General features: G+C 34.0%; 1 protein-coding gene and 1 pseudogene across 1 annotated transcript; both read right to left on the bottom strand.

Moving 5' to 3' along the window:
• Nucleotides 1-4,248: 4,248 nt before the first annotated feature.
• LOC149520330 (protein MEN-8 pseudogene) lies at nt 4,249-4,761 on the bottom strand (annotated as a pseudogene).
• A 1,233-nt stretch (nt 4,762-5,994) lies between these two features.
• Nucleotides 5,995-9,502, bottom strand: LOC111311112 (laccase-7-like). Its single transcript, XM_089762088.1, has 6 exons — nt 9,252-9,502; nt 8,608-8,759; nt 7,872-8,116; nt 7,562-7,690; nt 6,515-7,471; nt 5,995-6,329 (listed from the first exon to the last, which is right to left on the bottom strand). Exons 1-6 carry the CDS (start codon nt 9,345-9,347, stop codon nt 6,199-6,201), a joined length of 1,710 nt encoding a protein of 569 aa, XP_089618214.1. The 5' UTR covers nt 9,348-9,502; the 3' UTR covers nt 5,995-6,198.
• Nucleotides 9,503-22,696: the final 13,194 nt, after the last annotated feature.

Below are 22,696 nucleotides of genomic sequence, written 5' to 3'. Positions count from 1 at the left end.
GATGATGATTCTTCCATTTTTCTTTGAATTCTTTACTTTCTCAAACCTGCCTTTTAGCTTTTAAAGGAGTTTTTACCTTTTTTATGATTTTTTTCTCTTTTATTCTTTTCATTTTTTTTTAATTTTTCTTTATGCTTGAATTATAACCCAATAGGTAAGGTCACCTGGCATATAGTTTTGATTTACAATTTCACATTGACCTAAAGCATTTAGAAAATAATAAAATGAAAAATCCATATAAATATAAGTTTTAACCATCGTTAATAAATCTTTAAAAGTATAAATAAATATACCAATGTATTTTCTACAAAAAAAAATCATATAAAATATAAATATATTTTTTTAATCTTTTGGTATAAAAAAAAGGCCAAAGTCCACCTAATAGAAAATAGATATAAGTTAAGACTTAAGATTAGTAACCAATCTTATATGAAAATGTCACCTCTAACGCAACGTGATAATGTTGTAAATTTTTTTCATAAATAATTTAAATTTAGGATTAATTATCTAGGTCAAATCTCATATACTTGTTTGTTTAACTTTTATTTATTGCTTATTTATTGCTTATGAGTTACTGTAAAGACCCCACGCAACAAACCTATATAAATAAATGTTAGGTTGAGTGCATGAATAGGAGTGTAATCAATCGAGTTTGAGTTGATATAGTATTAAGTTTAAGTTTGAATTTAATTCAAAATTCGAAGTTCAAAACTTTACTTGAACTCAATCAAGTTTTATTTTTTTAACTCGAGCTTGACTCGAAATATAAATCAAACTATTCGAGCTTACTCAATTAAGTTCGATTAACATGAAAAATAAGTTCGATTAACATGAAAAATAAGTTCGATTATTATATTTAACAAAAACTCGATTATTTGTATTTAAACTTGAACTCAAGTTGAAGATATTTTATTAATTAAAATTATTAAAATATAAAAATTCGATTAGATTTATGAATTATTCAAACTCAGCTCGATCGATAAGTCAAGATACTTGAACTCGAGTTTGATTCTATAATAACTGAATCAAATTTAAATTTTATTCGAATCAAATTTGAATTTTATTCGAATCAAATTTGAATAGTTTACAAATACTAATATATAATTCAGATCTCTATGACCCTCACTTATCGATTTTTTATTTATTGTTTTTTTAATATTTTTGTAAATTTTTAAAAAATTTAGTTAGTATCGTTACAAAAAAAAAATAACATCTTTAATAGCATTATTTTTCTTGCAGTTCAATAGACTACTTGCGTTTTCTATTTTTTAATTGGTTTTTCTCAGCTTAAGAAAGCCGTCGTTTATAACAAAGGTTCCAACGGCAGAACCACATTCTGACCCATAATCTAACGCCTTTTGTTTTTCCATTTTTAATCTGACGCGCCCTCACTTTACCCATCACAAGATTTTCTCGCAGGGAAGGGAGACCGAGGTTCCTTTTTCTCTCCAAATTCGTTTCTTCTCAAATCAAAAATCAAAATCTCTCTCCAATCACTCTTTTTTTAATCAAATCTAAATCATTTCTCCTAATTTACAAATCAAACCCTAACTATTTATTCTCATCGTCATCATCGTCAACTGCGCCACCATCGGCATTTTGTCACTAACACCACCTTTTCTTCCCAGGTAGTTTCACCAAAATCATTCTATATTTTGGTTTTGATTTTCTTTTGAACCGAGTAATATTTTGGTTTTTAACAGAAACCTAGCTAACAATTATTTAGCTTATTCATTTTCAAAAGTGATCATATTTTTAGAAGAAAAATTAAATCCTCCCACATTTTAAGAAGTGATCTCCAAAATTAATGCAAGAATTAGGGCTGCCTGGAGAAATACCGATGGCAAGACGCATCAGGTCTACTCTCCTTCTGTTTAACTGGCTTTTAAGAGTCCTTTTCAATGTATTCACGCTTACAGATCTACTTTTCGCCAAAACCTACTTTTCCCTAAGGTAACAATAGTCACTTCTAAAAATTGGTTGTCTCATCTAATTTCTTGCTTTTATTTGTGTAATACAATTTATGTACTTCAAAGGCATAGTTTTGGTTTAGATGTGAAATTGCCTTAATCTGTTTGTTTCCATTACAAATGTTATTGTCTTTATAGTTTTGTTTCTTTTTTTGGGGTGTAATAAATTTGGAAAAATTACAAGGAATTGCTAGCATAGGACTTCCTGACAGAGGAGGTTTGCGTCCAACAGTTTGGAAGGTAAATTATCTTTAATTGTTATTAATTAATTATTTTCTCCATTTGACAATAAGTATTATCTGTTTTTGATGTTCTAAATGTGTTTGAAAAAAGCTTTAAGAGATCTTGCATTGGTTGGGCAGATTGTCTCCATTGCAAATGTGTTTGACAATAAGTATTTTAATGAGCATTGAAGAAAACTCTGTCGAATCATCCCCTTTTCCCAAAATGTGATTATACCAATGAACTATTATTACTTGGTTGCATAGGCTAGCCGAAGTCTCTGCTAAGTTTTGAAATTGAATGATTATATTCATAACTAGAATCTAACTTGTTGGCTCTATAATTGTTGTTTCCTATTGATACTTGTATATTTCCCAGAAAAATTATGGAGTTTGATTTCGTCATGTTTTATAATAAGAATAAGTATTTATTGTTGCAACTGCTCCTAGGTTACTTACCTTCTATCAAGACTTATGAGAAAAGGAGCTGACTAAAAATCTACAAAAATATTTTGTTTATTCCTTTCATCAATGATTATGCTAATGCTTCTTTTATTCCCTTTGTTTTCTGTGGTGGCTAAACAATTGCATAGGCAAAGGGAACTACCAATAATTTTTCACTCTCATGGTTTCTGTTCTTCTATTGGTAAGCAAAGGCTCCATCTTTTATGTTCAGATCAGATCAGAATCATCATCATGTTACATTATATAATCAGTGGCAGAGCCACATGAAAACCAGAGGGGGCCATGCCCCCCCCCCCCCCCCCCCCCCAAAGATTTTTTAAGCCCTCTAATACATATTGATATAATGTATATAATTTATAAATGTTCCATTTAAAAGTTAAAAGTGGCCCCCCCAAAAAAAATAAAAAGTTGTTCTTTGTGATTATAAATATTTAGAATTTTGAAATTTTAGATTCAAAATTCATTATACATGGATTTGTTTCAATTCTATATTGGATTTGTTTAATTATGCTCTAATTTCTTAATTAGTTTATTTGTTTGATTATTCAATTATGTAATACTTAATTATAATTGTAATTTATACTTGTAATTCAAAAAAAAAAACTTTTAACACCAAAAATTCAGTTATCAAATAAATTCCAATTAATTTGCAAAAAATATTAATATTTATAGTTTAGTTCTCATTAAAAATTAAAAAATAAATGTATTTGTTAAATATAACCCACATTAAAAAGTCAAAACTATTAAAAAAATTTAACAAAAAAAAAAAGTGAGATTAATAGAACATAAAGAGACACAAATTTTATTCCCTGAAAACTTGAACTTAGTACTAAGTCATATTTCTTAAAAACTTAAATCCAGTACCAAGTTGTTATAGTTATTGCAAAAGGTGTATTCTCGTCTTCTTATAAAGCCAATTACAATGGTAGTACAAAGGGTGATTAAAACTTCTTTTATGATAAGACCATTGACCATTGCATTTTTGTCTTCTGATTTTGAAGTTATTAATATTGAATTATAAGTTCTTTTTAATTTTCATTATGAGAAAATTATCAATATTTATTGAAAAAAATCTTAATCTTATTAACTACATTGAGAGAAAATTTACTAAAACTTTTAAGTCTAAAAATTTTCTTTTTATGAAAGATTGTTGTGCATAATTTTAAATAAAATTATTTGGATTTTTTTATTTTAAATAGTTATATTTTATTTATTTCAATGCTTGAAATTTTTTATGTTTCTTATTTATGTTTACATTATGAAATGCTATATTTTACTTAAAATTTTTTTAACTTTTGATAAAATAATAATATATTATATGCTAAGTGAAAATTTTTAAGTTAAAGTTGTTATTTAATTTGGCCCCCCTAACTTGAAATCCTGGATCTGCCACTACATGTATATAATACTATTTTTTCTTAATAAAACTCCAGCCTTATTTTCTAGCCACTTGCACCACTCTTGCATCACCATCTTGCACGAATTTGCATTTCTACATATGGAGTCAAGATATGTTATCTAATTATGAGAAATTTGAAGAAAAAAATAGAAGAAAATGAAAGAGGGGATTAGGGTAAACAGATAACTTACTTTCAGTTTCCGCAATTGAGAGGTGGCAGATTGCGTTGAGAAGGGAGTTGAGAAGCAATCCTGAGAGTGCTGCAGAGGCAGTCATGCTGCACAGATTGGAGTGCACCACAGCAGTCAGGACTAGGATTGGTGTTAGTGGTACTAGGCACCACAAAAGGTGCGCACACATTCAGGTAGGTGAGCTCAATTGTGCAGCTTTGTGCCTTAACCGATTGGGTTTACACTGCTGCTACAGCCAGCTACAGAAGTAGTGCTGCAGCTGCATCACGTGAGCTGAGAGATGCCAGTGACTTGACAATTTCCGTGACTAATTTTATCTTTTCTAAATCTTGGGCTAATTCTCTTACTCATTTTTATGACTTATTCATTGGGATTTCAGACACTTTAGAGTTGGATTTGGATGGTGAGAGTATCTATCGATGAGTTACTTATCTTAAGTTTTTAGCACACCACAATTTTGTTGTGTTGAGAATTAATGTTGTTAATTTTATTTTGACACCAATCGTATTAGTCATTACGCTCTAATTTGTCTTTGATGATTATTTGATGTTTTTAACAGCTTTTAAACATTAATAAATGACAATACTATTGAATTTTGTTGATTTTAATATGTTAGGTTAAAAAACAACTCAATTGGTTTCTGCATATATATTTTTTGGAATATGAAAATTATTTTTAAAAAATTAAGACACACTTTTAAGGGCGGTTTTAATTGTTAAATAATTTACTTAATAAATATAAAAAATTTAAAAAAAATGTGATTTTTATTGAAATTTAAAAATACCTTTAAAAGTTTTTTTTTTTTTTTACTTATAATGGCAATTTAAAGTATGAGAAAAAGTCATCTCATCAAAATACATATGTAATTCCAGTATCGATAGTTTTTATTGACGCTCATTTAGTCGGCGGTCAAAAAGCAATTGGCAATAATAATAGTGGTTGTTTTTTAGTCTTTTATTAACACTTATAAATGGTGATAAAAATAAATTTTTTTGTTGTATATTTTACTATTGCAAAATGTATATATTAATATTTAATGGTATCACATTCACATTATTAGAATATATTTAAATATTTTTATATTTATTTTTTAAAAAGTATATATTCATAAAATTTATAACATTTTATTTAGTGATGGTCAAATGTTTCCTCACTAAATCCACTCATATTAATTTTCACATCTGTTTTTCATCATAATCAAGATTAAATTTTATATTAGTGAAATATATATGTAAGAGTCAATTTTAATTTCCCATATAAAGGACTAAATTAGTAAAGATTATATTGCAACTCATATAAAAACAAACATTTACTAAAGGTCAAGATACACTACTCATTAAAAATTTATTTCATTATATAAAAGTTTTTAGCAAGGGTTAATGTATAACTCTCACTGAAATCCTTATCACTAAAACAAGTTTTTCTTGTAGTGTCAATTAATTGAGAAAAAAAATATTTAGGAAATGAATACAAATTTAATCTAATTTATTCATGCAAAATTTTTTAAAAGGTGACATATAACAAATTTAAATTTTAAAATTTAATACATTTAACTATTTTATCTTTAAATTATAATATCTTTTAAAAAATACTAAAAATTCCAAATAACCAAAAAGTGTTTATATATATATATATATATATATATAACAGGAAAATGATATTTTTAATGGAATTTTTATTACCATACAAAAGAATATCGTCAACCTTCTACAGTTACAACAATAGAGTTTTGACTTTTGACAAGAATAGGTTAATGAATAATATCATTTATTACATCGAGAATGTAATGCCTTGAAATAATGAATGTGAAATGCAATCTTATACTAAAAGAAAATAGAAAGAATGAAATCCAAACTTATAAAAAGAAAACCCCCCCCCCAAAAAAAAGAGAAAAAATTTATTAATTATCATCGTCAAAAAGAACTTCGACGTCTTTCATCAATCAAGTATCCCTAGCATTGTGGTAGATCCGCCGGCGGTGGAGGCAAGGTTGTATCTGGAGTTGGTCCATTTTCAACCACGAAGGCGGTGGCCAGGCCTACTGGCAAGTGCGTGTCTAGGTGGCAATGCATTAACCATACACCTGTGCATTTTAGAGAATAGAAACAAGAATGTTAAGTTCAATCTTTTCAATGCGTTCACAAGGGTTAGAGCGAAAAGAACAAAATGCTTGAGCTTTCAAAAATAAAAAGCAAAAATCCGTTGAACTATCACTTTCATCTCACACCCACCCTTATGAAAGTAAGCTAAGGATCATAGAAAATTAACCTGGATTATTAGCTCTGAATCTTATGACCGCCCATCCTCCTACCGGCACGCCAATAGTGTTGCGCATTTGTGGGTTGATAAAATTGAACTTCTTTCTATCCGTGGCAGGGTTATAGTTTCCAAACCCTTGAGCCAATACATGAAAGTTAAAGCCATGGATGTGCATGGGATGATTCTCCACTCCAATGAAAGCTGTGTTCTGCAAGATCATCTGTACAGTCGAGTTGAACTTGAGTTTGGTGACCTTGGTTGTTTTTGGAGCAAACAACAATGGTAGGTTGTTGTTAATACTTGCGTTGGTGTAGTCAAATTGAATTGGGGGCTTGGCAGGGAAATCAGTGGTGTAAACTCCTCCGATGTTGAAGAAAAAGGCTTGCAACATAGACAAGCTGGTGGGTAACACGAAAGATTCGTTGTTCATGCTGGCAGAGAATTTCGTCCCATTGACCGGACCCTGGCAAGTAGTGTTTGCTGGGCAAAGCTCGAGTCCCAACCCAATGGTGACGAACATTTTGTAGTCCACCTTACGTGGGACGGGGACCCAGTGAGGTCCGCCAATCAATCCGGTAATGTTGGTGTAAAACTTGTTGGCCGTGGGGGTGTCATTGAATGCAGGGAGGGCTGGCATTAGCGGCGATGCTGAAGATGGGCCACCATCATAGACGACGACCCCCCTCGTTGTAGTATTATCATACTGTACACCAGTTGCGCTTGCATATGGTCTTGCGGCCATGTAATACGACCCAACCCGCTGATCGGCGGTTAGCAGAATGTCGACTGTCTGGCCAGGGCCGGTAACCACGACGTCGGTGACATAAGGCTTGGTGTAGCCGGCATCAATGGCAACGACTGTCATCTTATGATTGGCTATCTTGTAGAAAAGCTGGTTGTTAAGTGCAGCGTTGATAATACGTAAGAGATAGGTCTTCCCTTGCTCCACCTTAAGCTTGTACATATCTGATGGGAAATCATAATTAAATTAAACATCTATTAACATATAAAAATTATGGAGTACATGCATGGAGATATGTATTGGTAATCACTTACTGTTTTGAGAGCATGGGTAGAGATCACCAGGCCGTCCATTTATTGTGTAAGCATTAGAAACGTTAGGAGCACCGCCAGTGGCAAGCGCCTGGTTCTCCACATCAATGACATTAGCATTCCACCACTCACCTGCAACCCCATTGCTACTTTAATTAACCATAGCAATATTTTCTAAACTGAAAATTTAATAAAGACTTCAACTAATAGTCTAATTAAAGAGATTAATACTTCTAATTCAAAAAAAATTAGAGATTAATACTTCGATCGGTAAAATCTTAGATCCTGGCGTAAATTAGAATTGGTTAACTACCTAAGAGGATGGGAACTTCCTTGTGGGGCTTAGGGAACGGGTAAGAGTGGCCAGCTTTGGGGCGGATGATGAGTGCACCGTAGACGGTGGCACGGAGCCAAGAGGCATGAGCATGCCACCAGAGGGTTCCCTCCTGTTTAATGATTCTGAATTTGTAGGTGTATTTACTTCCTGGGAGAATTGGACACTGAGTGACCATGTCAGGTCCATCTGCCCAGCCACTCAGTTTCTGAAAAATTCCATGCCTGCTCAAGCAATCATCGAATTCACCGACATAACCGTTAGCAATGGTTAAAACATAAAAATATGAATGTATATAAAATAATAATAATAATCATGGGCTACAAATTTAATTGGTTTTAGTACTACGTATATCATCATTAGTAGATTGAGTTAAGCATTGTTCTTTCATTAATAAAAAATGGATCACATGGAATAAGATATACATGCACAGTCAACATAATGCACCTGGCTATACTATATTTTCAAAAGAAAATTAAAAATCTCTCTCTTGTATCAATAAAACAAGAACCGACGTCGCTTGATGAAGTATTTTTACAGTGATGTTTTCGTCACAAAAACACTAATTATTTTGAAGAATAAGTCAGTCAAAATTACACAAAATAAATAAGTAAATTAACGTACCTAACAGATACTTAATATTTCTTTGTCAAAGTCAAAACTAAAATTTGGTGAAAACTGAATAAATTTGTTCTATATTTTCATGAGGATTTACCAGTGAATGGTCAAGTTGTAAGGTGACTTGTTAAAGACATGAACAATAAGTGTGTCACCCTCTTGAACGTGGATTGTTGGGCCAGGGAGGCTACCATTTACTGCAGTAATCACTTGGTTGTTGCATAGCTTATTAACAGTCAAATTTTGCACCTGCCAGCAAATTAAAATAATGAAGTTAGGGGCATTAGATATTAATGTAAAATCATGTGGTCAAACACTAATCACTTTCATTTCCTTCGGAGAAAAAAGTTAGTAGGAAATCTGCCTATAGGCTCAAAGAAAGTTGAATGTATCCAGTCGAGCAATAAACCGTCAGTAATGACTAAATTATGTAACTAATCAAGGATGGAAATGGTTAAAAGTTAAGAGGTAAAAATCGTTAAAGGAATGTGAAGGCTATTTGTAAAAGCCATTGACTTTAAGCTGCAGCATATGATTGCTAAGTTTCTATTTTCTATCGTAAATATTCAACGTGCATGGTGTTACTGGTAACACAATGACCATTATGTGGCTAAAGCCTGAGTTGAGTTGTTATGCAAAGTTTTGATCCTGATTTGGACTGTAAAGGAGAGGTTAATTTAATCCATGAAAAGAAAAAATGAAAACGGATTGTATATGGCTAAAGCTCTATAAGTAGATTACATAGAATGTGTGCTCCACTATTTCTGCAGCTGAAGCTGTTGAAGCAGCCAGAAGAAGAAGCAAAGCGTAAGCAAACAAGAAAACAGGGCGCCCCATTTCAATTGAAGGGCTAGCTCAAGCCAAAGATGAAGGAAGAGAATGGAGGGAGATCAGTTAATAGACTTCTTTGTAAGAAATGAGATATTGATATAGATGAGAGGGCAACAGACTTCTATTTATATTGTTAGAAGTGTAAGGGTTGAGTTCCTCGTGGAACCGGCGTCCTTTCTGGGTTTAACTTAAAAAAATTTTCTGTTAGATATGTCAACCATAGCATGCGATATCCCAAAATAATAAATAAAATAGATTAAAAAAAGAAGGGGGGGGGGGGGGGGGTTTGCGTAACAACCTAGCCAAAGGTGTTATATTTCTTCCTTTAGAATATTTTTGAATTGGGCAACCAACGCGTTGGTCGAATCTTCTACATAGGTGATGAAGTTTGGCCATCGAAAAAAATATTTACATTGTAAAACAAAACCAGAAGTCGTAAATGAAACAGTCTTGGTTGTTCAAGCAAAAAAAGTCTTTTTAAATTTGATAATATTTTTTACTAGGATCTTTTTTAATTAAGAATATAAATTTTACTCATATTTGAAGAAAAATTTGATTTTTTATTTGAAGGCAGACGAAAATGATTATTATATTATGGTGATGAAATTAAATATAATTTTAAATTATTTTATGATATAGGGATAGAGACAAGTAATAATAATAATACTCACCTCATGTCTTTATCATATATTATATATTTATTTAATTTATTTTTATTAAATAATATAAATTTTAATTTTAAATTAATTAGAACTAATATAGTTTTATTAAAAATATATTTTTTAATATATATTTATAAAATAATTATATAAATATATAAGATAAAAATAAAAAAATATTTTTTTATTTTTATTTTTTTAGTTATAAATACAGAGATCTTCTGTATCTATTAAATACTCATAAAAATAAAGTTAAAAATAAATTTAAAATACTTGTTAAGTAAGAATAAGAGATAAATATTGAATAAAGTCATCACAACATAGTCTTAAATTGTTGCAATTTGTTATTTCGTAGTTTATGCTTCTTTGAAGATTTTTGAAAATAATGACTGGAAATGAAATAATTTCTTTTATATTAAATGGATATATATTATGGTTTTGTGAATCAGATCTCAGCTATCCCTTTGATTGAAACTTTCACTACATAATTTTTTGAAAACGGCCAAGTAAAAGGAGGAAAAAGTAAAAAACCTTCTACATATAATATACTCTGATGGGATCAAGTCAACCCTTTAATTGTTAAAACATGTTCCTCGATATCTTCTTCAAAGAAAATTTAACATTAACAAAGCACAAGCAAATTTATATTTATTGCTTGTTCTAGAATGTTTGAACAGTCAATTTTGATGATTGATTAAGATTTAACACCATCCAGCCATCCATTATATTATACATTAATTTGGACGAAATATGTGTCAAAGTTGGCCAATATTTCATGACACCATTCACATCATCTTCAATCTTAAAGAAAATTTAAAAGGTTTAATTCCTCTTACTATATTCGCATAAAAATTTATAGGCAATGACAAATGAACCAAAAGAATTAAACTTCATTTGACTTTAGTGAAAAATATTGAAAAGAGAAATTAAAATATAGAAGACTTTAGAGCTAGAATGCTAGAATGATAGATTTTGCATATGATCTTTTGAAGAGGAGAAATCGATCAGCCAAAGGAAATTAAAATGCTATAACTAAAAAACATCTTGGGAAGGACACATCGCGAATTAGTTAAGCCCAATATCATTTTATAATATAGAAATTGCCCCATGTCTTCTTTCAAAACTGTTATGACAATTCAAAGCTCCTAAAAGCCCCAATTCATCTCTGTTGCTGTTTGTCTTTTTCCTAGTAAATTTCATTTGATAAGTTGTAGGAAACGTTTGGGGATTGCCTTGTTCGGTATATGTGTGTTAGGTATAGCGGCATTGACTAAAATGTTTTCCAGATAGATGAGAGTTTGGTCACATGCCTTGGGATCAAAGATATAGGTAGTCTGTCTTGAAGACTCAAATTAACCTTCGTATTCTCCTCTTGTGAAATCCGTGGATTGCTTTGCCATGTCCAAGTTTCTTCCAAGGCTTGGTAAAACTACATGTTTTTTTCTTTTTTCTTTTACGTTTTTTGAATGATTTAAAATTTTCAATAATCTTCATTTGCTTGAATCCCACGCCTTAATTTACCTATATATATCCAGCCAAGTTACTTTGAATATGTCAAATTCAAATTCTATCTAGATTTAAAAGCACTTAATTTAAGTTTATGTGGTTGAAAACATGACATTTGAGATCTTGAGATAGATAGTTACCCTAGCTAGCAGGAAAGGAAATTCCTAAGATGTTGGAACAACTTTCCCAATCCACCATTAAAATGATAATTTACTACATCAAATTCAACTAAGTCTTCTACTCAATTCTGCAGCTGGCGGCATAGACATGGGCTCAATATAAATTAAATAGATATGTACTTAATTAGAAATGATAAACCATTTAATCTATATATTCATTTTTTTTTTACTTGAGTTTGTTACAAAGCAATCTCTGATTGTGGAAATTGAAAGTCTAATAATTTATAACAGATTACATGACTGTTGATTATATATATTGTTAGATTTGTAGTATAGAAATAACATGGATTTAATGCTAGAACTTAAGTCCATTTTTTTTATATGTTTATTTTCCTTTTCGAATTTCATTAAAGTACATGACCATTAGCATACTTTGATTTTCTTAAAATGATGACATTTAGAAAGGATCAATGCAAAAAACAAAGAACTGTTCCTGCTTTCATTTGTTTGTTTGGACATGATCATGAATGAAATTTAGTGGTTAGCTAGTTAGGTAAAGTCAAAACTTTAAAACACTTTTTTTACTTTCTTTTTCTATTTTCCTGGTCGTGCATGGATCGAGGGTTGGTAATATGATGTGCTCTTGTTGATAATATTCATAAAAGATGAGGTAATTTTGTTTAAGTCTTTCTTTATTCAATGTAAAGCTGTAATTAAGTAATCATTCGTTATACTTAATTGGTTAGACAACTTTTCAAAAACTTTGAAAAAGGAGTCCCTGACGTTTCATTGGCTGTCAATTTATATGGTAGAAAGTTCATTAACTTCTTTGCGTTAATCTTCAGACTTCAATCAGTTTGAAAAGGCAAAATCGACTTCATGTTTAATTTTGATCTTAGACTTGGTTTTATTTTTCTTAGTCAAACAGAGATCCAGCCAAACACAAAAATGTCAAAACAGATTTTTCTTCATGTTGAAGGAACAATCCAGGTGTAGAAACATATGAAACTTGCATCTAAGTGACCTAAACATCCTGAAACAATCGAATCCAAGCCCTGGAAATTCTATTGTTTGGCATCCTCCGGCCACAAGGTGTAGCCAGACTAATTACTGGAGTTGGGATGTTGAGAAGCATTTTTCAGAAAATATTATTGTTGCATATAGTTATAATTACGTTCTTTCTAACTTGGACCGATTGGAAGATGGAAGTATAAACAGTGACTCTCGGTTCACAGCCTCAATAGCTAAAAAGGAAAAATAAAATAAAATAATCTGCGAAAATCAATTATGACAAGACGCATTTGTATGAAGAATGTGCCCCCATTAGCATGACGGATTTTTTGTGCAAACAATGGGGATATTGGCAAAGGAATATGGCGGTTTGGTTGCTTTAAGTGAAAAAAAAAAAAAATCAATTTTTCTTTCATTTTTGGGAAAATGGGAGGCTCTTTGGCCAGAATGATTCCCACAGAGAATATTGCGTCTTTTTCATCCCGCCACACCTACGCTAGGGCCATAGGCCCATAGCTTAAGGTTCGATGTATTAAATTAATGGATCGAATTAAATTGAAGTGATTAATTAAAATAATTAAAATAAATTTAAGTCAATGATTTGATCAGTTAAAAAATATTTTATTCATATTATTATATATAAGATATTTTATATTTATATTATTTATTATATAAAATAAATTATATATTACAAATATGATGTTAAAATATTATATAAATTATGTCAAATTTATATATATATATATAAAATATAATTAAAAATAGGTTAATAGAGTCGATTACTTTGATTTGTTTGATTATCCATATTGAAAATCATAATCAATCAAACTAATGAATAAATCAATTTTTTAAATCATTAAAGCCGAATAAAACAAATAGAATTAATATCTTTTGATCAGTTTTGATTAATTATATGGATTCCAACTTATTAATACTCACCTATAATTTCAGGATATGGATTCCAACTTATTAATGCTCACCTATAATTTCAGGATGTAAATATGCTCACCCCAGACAGGGTTCGGCAAGCTTCAAATCCAAGACTTATAAAGATGAATGGAGTCGCTTACAGCTTACAACTGAATCAACTTTTCAGCGTTAGTGTGTCTATTTTTTTTTTCTCAGCTAAAACGTATTTTATTATTAAGGATCAAAGGTACATGCGACCGACTACCAATACTGCAATTACCTTCAATTTCTAACACCTGAGAATAATAAGAATTCTACCAGTTCCATAACATTCTCCTATAGCCAAGCATAAAATAAATTTGCAGAATCTACACTAATTTTAGCCGGTGAATCTGCAAGACCATTAGCCTCCCTAAAGACATGCAAAAACTCCACCTCTCCTAATTTCTCTTTCAGATGATCATTCTCTTTCGGCTCTTTCAACAGCATCCACGGTATGTCACTCTTGTTTAGGATTGCATTAACAGCCTCTTTTGAATCTGACTTAATAATCAGAGCTTGTTGCTCCCTCCATGGAGATGAATAAAAGATTTCCATAGCTGTTTTAATTGCCATTATTTCAGCCCACAATGCCTCTCATACTCCTAAAGGACCATAAAACAAGCCCCTAATATTTACCTTTATTGTCCCTTAAAATACCACCACACCCTGCCAATCCTGGTTTGCCTCTTGCCAACCATTGACGTTGAATTTCAACGCGTTTCTAGTGGGACATTCCTACTGCACATCCTTTCTCCTCCGAGTCCTTAACACCTGGGCTGTTTGCATTTGGATTTGCCCATCATTCTGCCTCCTTAATCCCCTCTCCTTCCTTGACAGCCTTAATCTAAAACAATGAAAGTTTAATAAGGAATAGCACTTCATACTCTCTCCAAATCTTATTATGGAAAATTGACCCATTCCTAGCTAACCCAATTGACCACAAAGTCACTCCACATACTACCATCCACTTCATTTTTGTTGCACCACCGAACGGGGGCCCTGCACTGTGCCTTAGCATATCCTCTACACCCCCTGGTAAGACCCACGGTAATCCCTACCATTTAAAGACCAAATTCCACACAGTCCAAGTGAACGGGCACAATAATAAAATATGGACACAATCCTCCTCTAACCTCCCACACCAACGGCACAAGCACTGCTCATTCCCTAAATTGACACCTCTAGTTCTTAGGAAGCTATTAGAGGGAATTGCATTTAACACGGCCATCCACAGAAAATTTTGAACTTTAAGAGGCACTTTCTGTTTCCAGATGTTTTTAAACCATACCTGTTGCTCTGTACCACACTGATTGCTGTCCAGGATGTTTACGCACCGTTTAACCGTGAATTTCCCATTTCGATCTTTTTCCCATATCAGTCTGTCACTTGTATTTGGTCTCACCACCACTTGTTTGACCATATCCATCAAGCTTACTATGAGGTCTGTCTCCCATTCAAATAGTGGCCTTCTCAGATTAATCTTCCATTCCCCCGACATCCTGTCCTAGACATCCCCTATCTTGCCATCCTTTTCTCCCACTAACGCGAACAACCTAGGAAATTTATCCTTTAATGGCCTATAACCTACCTATTTGTCCAACCAAAATAGAATGTTGGATCCATTACCTACAATCCATCTACACCCTTTTGTGCCTGATAGATTCCTCACCCCCTCCATTTTATTCATATTCATAATATTCTTCCAGAACCCGGACATTCTGTCTAGCATACTCTCATTTGGGATCCACTGGACTAATCCTCTCCTATATTTCTCTTCAATTAGCCGTTTTTATAAAGCCTCTCACTCCACCCCATACCTCCACTACCATTTGCTTAACATAGCTATGTTTTTAACTATGTTCAAAATACCTAGCCCTTTGTATCTCCTTGGCCTACACACTTTCGACCACTTCACTTTTGCCTTCTTATTTCATTCCCGCCACCCCATAAGTCGGACCTCCTCAACCTCTCTAGCTTATCAATCACCCCCTTGGGAACTTACTATAGAAACATATAGTACAGCGGAAGTGTGTTCAACAGCGATTTTATCAGAGTTACTTTTCCTGCAAACGACAAATATTTTCTCTGCCACATTGCTAGCCCATCTTTTACTCTCTCCACCACAGGTTCCCAAACCTGTACATTTCTTGGATCTGCACCTAATGGGACCCCTAAGTATTGAAATGGAACAGAGCTACTGCCACACTCTAATATATTAGCTATTTCCTGTGCTTTTGAGTTTTCTACTCCAACCAGCTATACCTTTGTTTTGGCGTAATTTATCCTTAGACCAGAGATTACCTCGAGGCTCCTCAGAATTCTTTTTACGTTCCAACCCTGCTCTTCTCCACCTTTCATAAAGATGATTGTATCATCTGCGAACTGTAGGTGTGATATAGTTGTTCCCGATTCGACCACCCTGATACCTCGAAACAGCCCCTGTCCCTCAGCTTTTTCCAACAGTTTGTGCAGTACTCCACCACCAATATAAACAACAGTGGAGAAAATGGGTCTCCCTGCCTCAATCCTCTCTTGGTTGAAAACTCTATAGTTTGGGAACCATTCACCAACACTGTCGAAATACACTCATTAATCCAATTTCCCCATTTCACCCCAAAACCCATCTTTTCCTTTGTCCACAACAGAAAACTCCAATCCAGACAGTCATGGGCCTTTTCAAAATCCAATTTCAGCACAATTCCTCCATTACATGATTCCTTCTTCCTCACACTATGAATCACTTCATTCACTAGCAGAATACCATCCATTATCTGTCTGCCCCCTATAAAAGCACTCTGGGTATTGCTCACCAGAACATCCATGACACCTTTTAGCCTATTTGACAGTATTTTTGCAAGGATTTTGTACAATGAATTTATCACGCTAATTGGTCTATATTCTCTCAAATAAGTTGGGTTGAGTACTCTAGGAATTAAAACAATGAAAGACGAATTCAGACCTTTATCAATCTTACCTCGTAGATGGAACTCTGCTAGGAACTCCATTATCTCATCTCTTAGCAGCTTCCATGACCTCTTATAAAAATTCATATTGTATCCGTCCGGCCCTGGAGCTTTGATCCTTCACATCCATTAACTGCTTGCCATATTTCCTGCACCATGAATGGAGCTTCCAGTCTCTCTGCTAACTTTGGGATCAACTTACACAACTCAATATCATCTGCCCTCAGTCTCTCCCATTCCTCACTATAGAAGATTCTTTTGAAATACTCAGTAATTGCATCTTTTACTTATCTCAGATCACAAATCCATTCCCCATTTATGTCAAGTCCCCCTATGTAATTTCTCCTCAGCCTAGCCTTTGCTTTGCAATAAAGAAAATCTAGTATTCCTATTTCCCTCTTTAATCCACTTCATTCTTGATTTTTGTCTCAAGATCATCTCTTTGTGTCTATATGCCTCCCACAACTGCAGAGTCACTCCCTTCTTCTTCTTCTACTTTTCTTCTTCATCAATTCTCTCTCATTCTCAATTCTGTCCAATCCTTCCAGCTTCTTTTCCAGGCCTATTACAGTATTATCCACCATCCCAAACCTCCCTATTCCATTGCTTCAGGAACCCTTTCAGCCTGTTTAACTTCACCCTTAGTCTAAAACCTGGTGTCCCACCAATCTCATATGACTTCCATTTTTCTGCCAGAGCCCTCCCGAAATCCTTATTAATCAACCAACAGTCCAGAAACTTAAAAAGGCCTTGCACCCCAGTCCACATTCTCTGATGCAAACAAAATCGGACAGTGGACAGATACTGATCTCTTCAATCTTCTCTGATTCAGATTCTCAAACTTCTTAAGCCATTCTGATGATATCAGAAACCTATCCAATCTGCTTCTTTTTGATCCGGCTCCATACCAGGTAAACTTTTTGCCATATAACGGCATATCAATGTACTTTCCTACTTGTATGAGGTTGTTGAACTCCTCAATTCCTGAACCATCTGACACACAATTACTCCTTTTCTTTAAGCTCCTGACAGTGTTAAAATCCCCAGCTACACACCACTTACCCCTCATCCCATTTCTCAACTCCGTTAATTCCCCCCATAACCTCAACTTTTCCTCCAGATTATTTGGTGTATAAATATTTACCAACACAATGTCAAATTCATGTAATTGCCATTTCCCTTTTAATAAAATGAAATTTCTATTTTCCACAACCGTCTCTCTTATGAAAAATTGATTATCCCATAGAATCATTAACCCTCCTGATCTCCCTTCAACTGGACTACACACCCATTCTATCCCATCATTCGGCCCGATCTTTCCCACAGTTCTATTATCACAACTCACCAGTTTTGTTTGCCGCAAAAACACCATCTCTACATTTATCTCCCTAATTAGTTTCCTTATAGCCTGTAATTTAACATCCCCTCCTAACCTACGCACATTCCATGAAACAGTCCTCATTTTTATTTCCTCAAAACTCCTGCACAAAAGAAATATACCACTACCCACACAAATACATAACCTCCACAATATACACTACGCTTTTGTTATCTTACCTTCCATCTCGCAGATTTTTTGAATTACATCTTCCTCACTTCCTCTCGCCACAATACCTAGTTGTTTTGCCACCTCCCAAGTAGCTTCAGCCTCCCTTAAATCATCTACTTCCTTCGATGCTCTAGCGATTGCTCTATTTCGGTTCTGGAAATCCCCATCCGAGATCGACTCATTCACTATCCTCGCGGTATATTCTAATATTTAAGAAGCTTTTGCTTCCCTTCTGTTCTTTCTGGTTGCTCTTTTCCCTTTTTTATTCACCTTTCCCAAAAGACTCTCCTCTATTTCTTCATAGTAATTCCATTTTTTTTCTTTTCTGTGAACCCCGACTCCGTCCATCGCACTTCCTGGTTCTTCAGTTTCTTCAATTAATGATGGGCTAGGTTCCTCACCCGCATTAAGCCACCCTTTTTCATTCACAACTTGGCCCAGGCCAACCGGCTCCAAGCTTTCACCTTCCACCTCATCAACGGGCCTATCATCTCTTCCTTTTCATAACGATCATCTACCTCGTCCGCTGGGCCTTACGTAACATCTCCTATATAAAGTCCAACTCCTCCTCTGGCCTTCCTCTTGTCTTTCTAGAGAGTTGACCCGTTTGTCGAGCTCTGACCCATAACACACATTTTGTCATTTCCTATGCTTAACCTCCGCGATTAATCATCATTGTCTGACATCTTTCAAAGCCTCTTCTATATTCCATGACCCATGTGATAATTGTTACTTGTTCCAAACATCATGCCCGAAATACTAGGTGGACATTGCGGCTTGTCCCCTATCTGATTGCCCTGTGCCAGCTATTCAGTTGATCTTGACTCTTGAGTTTCCTCCATCTTCCCCATCCCTACCATGACTGACGGTGATTTCTTTCTAGTTGTAGCTCTGGCCGTTCAAAGTTTTGTTCCGTCCATTGCTTACAAAAATTTTTCCCAATACAGTTATCCATACTGGGAAAACTAAATCTCCCACCATCAACTGTATAATCCCTTCAATCCTTACCACCGAGTTACTTCTTTTCTTCACAAGCCCTCCACTGAAAGACTTACGTTCTGCTGTTTCTTCCTCTAGACATACCGCCTTAACCCATCGATTATCAATATTGTAAAAGTTTCCTCATTCCATGCATGTAATTGAACCCCATAACACCCAATCCACGTGCTTCTCTTTATCATGTCATATTTCACAGACCATTCCTCTATGTCATTAAACCATCTGGATATACCTTTCCAAGTTCTAGTTTTCATCTCCTCGAGCCTGTCTCTCCCTTCGAATGTTATTAGATATGCATCTGCATGCATTTTCTTAATGTGAACCCCTTCCAATGCTTTCATACAGGCAATATCTTCCATTTCAACTGCCTGTGACCACCCCCTGTTGATTCTTCCAACTACACTCCTTTCCGGTCAATGTAGATTTTCATCATCCACTGCCCCAATACATTCCGCACTGCCAATATTTTCACTGAATTGGTATATATCCTTCGCAGCTTCCCTTATCATACTATTCTTTTCCGCCCTATTATCTGTTATCAAAACTTCCATATATGATCTTTGCTTCCTGCTGCCTTCTCCTCTCTCTTCCATGCACCGCACACTCACGTTGTTATTACCGTTGCTTCCCATTGTACTATGAGTTCTCCCTCTTTGCCTATTTTCATCCATTTCCCCTGTCCCTTACTTAATTCCTCCTCGTGCTACTCCATTCGACGTCCCAACTTTTCTCCAGAATGTTCCTCTGGGCTTAAACTTCACAATGTTTATGTATTCAAGAACCATACTCCATACCGCCCTTCTTGCTTCCTCCATCGACGGGTAACGTACAAACCGATCCTTTTCCCATCTTTGCTCCTTTTCAGCAATATGAAAGAATCCACGATGTAAGAGGCCCAAGAATACTAAATGGGTCATTAACGTGCATCTATCGGTCATCTCTAGTGTTTACTTCCAAATGTCTTAAAAGATTACTTATAGCATACCCATATACCAGAGTAACATCTCTATTCTGAACAATCCTCATCATGTCACTAAAAATGAAGTACACTAAATTTGGTTTTTGTTCATGCTTGATCTTGTACATCCACCAATAATCTTGTTTCCTAATAATGGAGTATTGGGTCCCAAAAGGGGCTAACACATGGGTTACAATAAGGTGTAACAATCGATCATGCATGAGTAACCTAGAGGCTTGTGTGAGAGCAACCTGTAAATTGAGATTCCTAAAGATATCTTGAGGTAATTGCACCATATCATGTCTAAAATTTGTTTTCCCTTCATCAGCTAACATAAAACCCTCAACTAGCACTTATTTTGTAACTAAGATTTCCTTTCCCATTATATATGTTCTGAACCTATCCAGATAATACCTATTTGTTCCTTCAATTTGAACACAGTTGGCATTACTATATAATACTCTTACTAGATTCTCGAATAAGCGACTCTTCATACACAAGTAAGGCATCCATCCAAAAGATTAAAAAGTATGCAAATAGGGAAACTTTATGGATATAAGGAAGTCTAGTGAGATTACCCTTCCAGGTTTCACTTTTCGGTGAGCAAAGTGTGTCTCATACCGCTCTTTGGCATTGGGATTATTGAAATTTTGGTTAAAAGAAGGCTTCATGGTAGAGCTTGAGGCCTCTCTTAAAGGGTTTCGTCATCCAGCCATGACTTTGGTTTTGGATGCCATAAGAGATTATGGGTAGTGAGTTTACAAGAGAAATTTGTAAGAGAAAAAGTTAGGGAAGAAGATGAATAGAAGAGGAAAGATGAAAAGGTCAGTCAAACAAGTGAGGACCCTAATTTATCACGCCTAAAATTCATGAATCGATCGATCAGGTGAAGTGGAAGATCGATCAATTTTGGGCTTATGCATGGAACCGATCAATTGGGTTTGAAGAGGATCGATCGATTTTATGTCTTTTCAAGTTATTTTGGCTACTGGTTGAATACCTGATCGATCTTGTCAAAGAGGGGATCGATCGGTTCTTCTTAGGTTCAACGAAATTGGCTACTGCCTTTACATCCGATCGATCCTATCTAAAAGGGATCGATCGATTCCCTATGTTTTCCCTTTACTTTGGCTACGGGGTGGAGAACCAATCGATCCATTCCAAAAAAGATCGATTGGTTTTTGCTGTAGCATATTGAAAACCATGCAATATGATCATTCAAACAAGCATTTTACAATCATGCACAAACCAGAAAAAGAAAATTAAAAAAAACATACATTTAATCAGTCAAAAGTGTACCATGCATCATAACATCAAGAATTTCACTTCAAGGAGCATTCATCATGCCAAGTTCACCTCTAATTGCATAAAATCTATCCTTATCAAGAGGTTTTGTGAAGATATCGGCTAGTTGATGCAAGGTATCAACATATTCAAGTACAATGTCACCCTTTTGAACATGATCTCTAATAAAATGATGCATAATTTCAATATGTTTGGTTCTAGAGTGTTGAATTGGATTTTTAGTGAGATTTATGGCATTAGTATTGTCACATTTAATGGGAATATGATCCATGGTTATTCAAAAATCCTTCAATTATTGCTTAATCCATAAAACCTGGGCACAACAATTTCCAGCTGCTATATATTCAGCTTCGGTTATAGATTGAGCAACACTATTTTGTTTCTTGGAAAACCATGATATGAGCATATTTTCAAACAATTGACAAGTACCAGAAGTGTTTTTTCTATCAATTTTGCATCCACCAAAATCCGTATCGGAATAGGCATGTAAAGCAAAGGAAGAGCTTTTTGGATACCATAATCCTAAATTTAAGGTGTTTTTAAGGTATCTAAAAATCCTTTTGACAGCAGACAAATATGTTTCTCTAGGAGATGATTGAAATCTAGCACATAGACATACACTAAACATAATATCAGGTCTACTAGTAGTAAGATATAGCAATAAACTAATCATAGACCTATATAATTTAGAGTCAACACATTTACCTTCTTCATCCTTGTCAAGCTTTGTTGAGGTGCTCATTGGTATCAAACAAGGCTTTGAGTCTCTCAATTCAAACCTTATGAGCAAATCTTTAATGTATTTAGCTTGATTTATGAATGTGCCATCTTTTGTTTACTTTACTTGTAGTCCCAAAAAGAATGTGAGTTCTCCCATCATGCTCATTTCAAATTCACCTTGCATAATCTTAGCAAATTTTTGACAAAAAATTTCATTAGTAGCATCAAATATAATATCATCAACATAAATTTACACTATGAGAATGTCTTTACCTTTTGTTTTAATAAAAAATGTAGTGTCAACCTTCCCTCTATTAAAACCATTTTCAATCAAAAAAATTGACAATCTTTCATACCAAGCTCTAGGAGCTTGTTTTAAACCATATAATGCTTTTGTCAATTTATAAACATGATTTGGAATTTTTGGATTTTTAAAATCGGGAGGTTGCTCTACATATACTTCTTCATTTATAAAACCATTAAGAAATGCACTCTTGACATCCAATTGAAAAAGCTTGAAATTTTTAAAACACGCAAATGCAAGCAACATCCTTATAGCTTCTAACCTTACTATCGGGGCATAAGTTTCATCATAATATCTTTCTTCTTCTTATC

Source organism: Durio zibethinus, chromosome 1, assembly GCF_047325235.1.
Source record: "Durio zibethinus cultivar Kanyao isolate XHJ-2024 chromosome 1, ASM4732523v1, whole genome shotgun sequence".
Lineage (NCBI taxonomy): Eukaryota > Viridiplantae > Streptophyta > Magnoliopsida > Malvales > Malvaceae > Durio > Durio zibethinus.
This window is presented reverse-complemented; position numbering and strand designations above follow the sequence as displayed.

Bases quoted from the DNA above. Each gene is read 5' to 3' on its own strand.
- LOC111311112 (XM_089762088.1), bottom strand. From the start codon at position 9,347: ATGGGGCGCCCTGTTTTCTTGTTTGCTTACGCTTTGCTTCTTCTTCTG. The intron at 8,117-8,607 runs GTAAATCCTCAT...TTGCTTGAGCAG, and splicing joins TACAACTTGACCATTCACTG to GCATGGAATTTTTCAGAAAC. The intron at 6,330-6,514 runs GTTAATTTTCTA...TAAAATGCACAG, and splicing joins ATTCAGAGCTAATAATCCAG to GTGTATGGTTAATGCATTGC.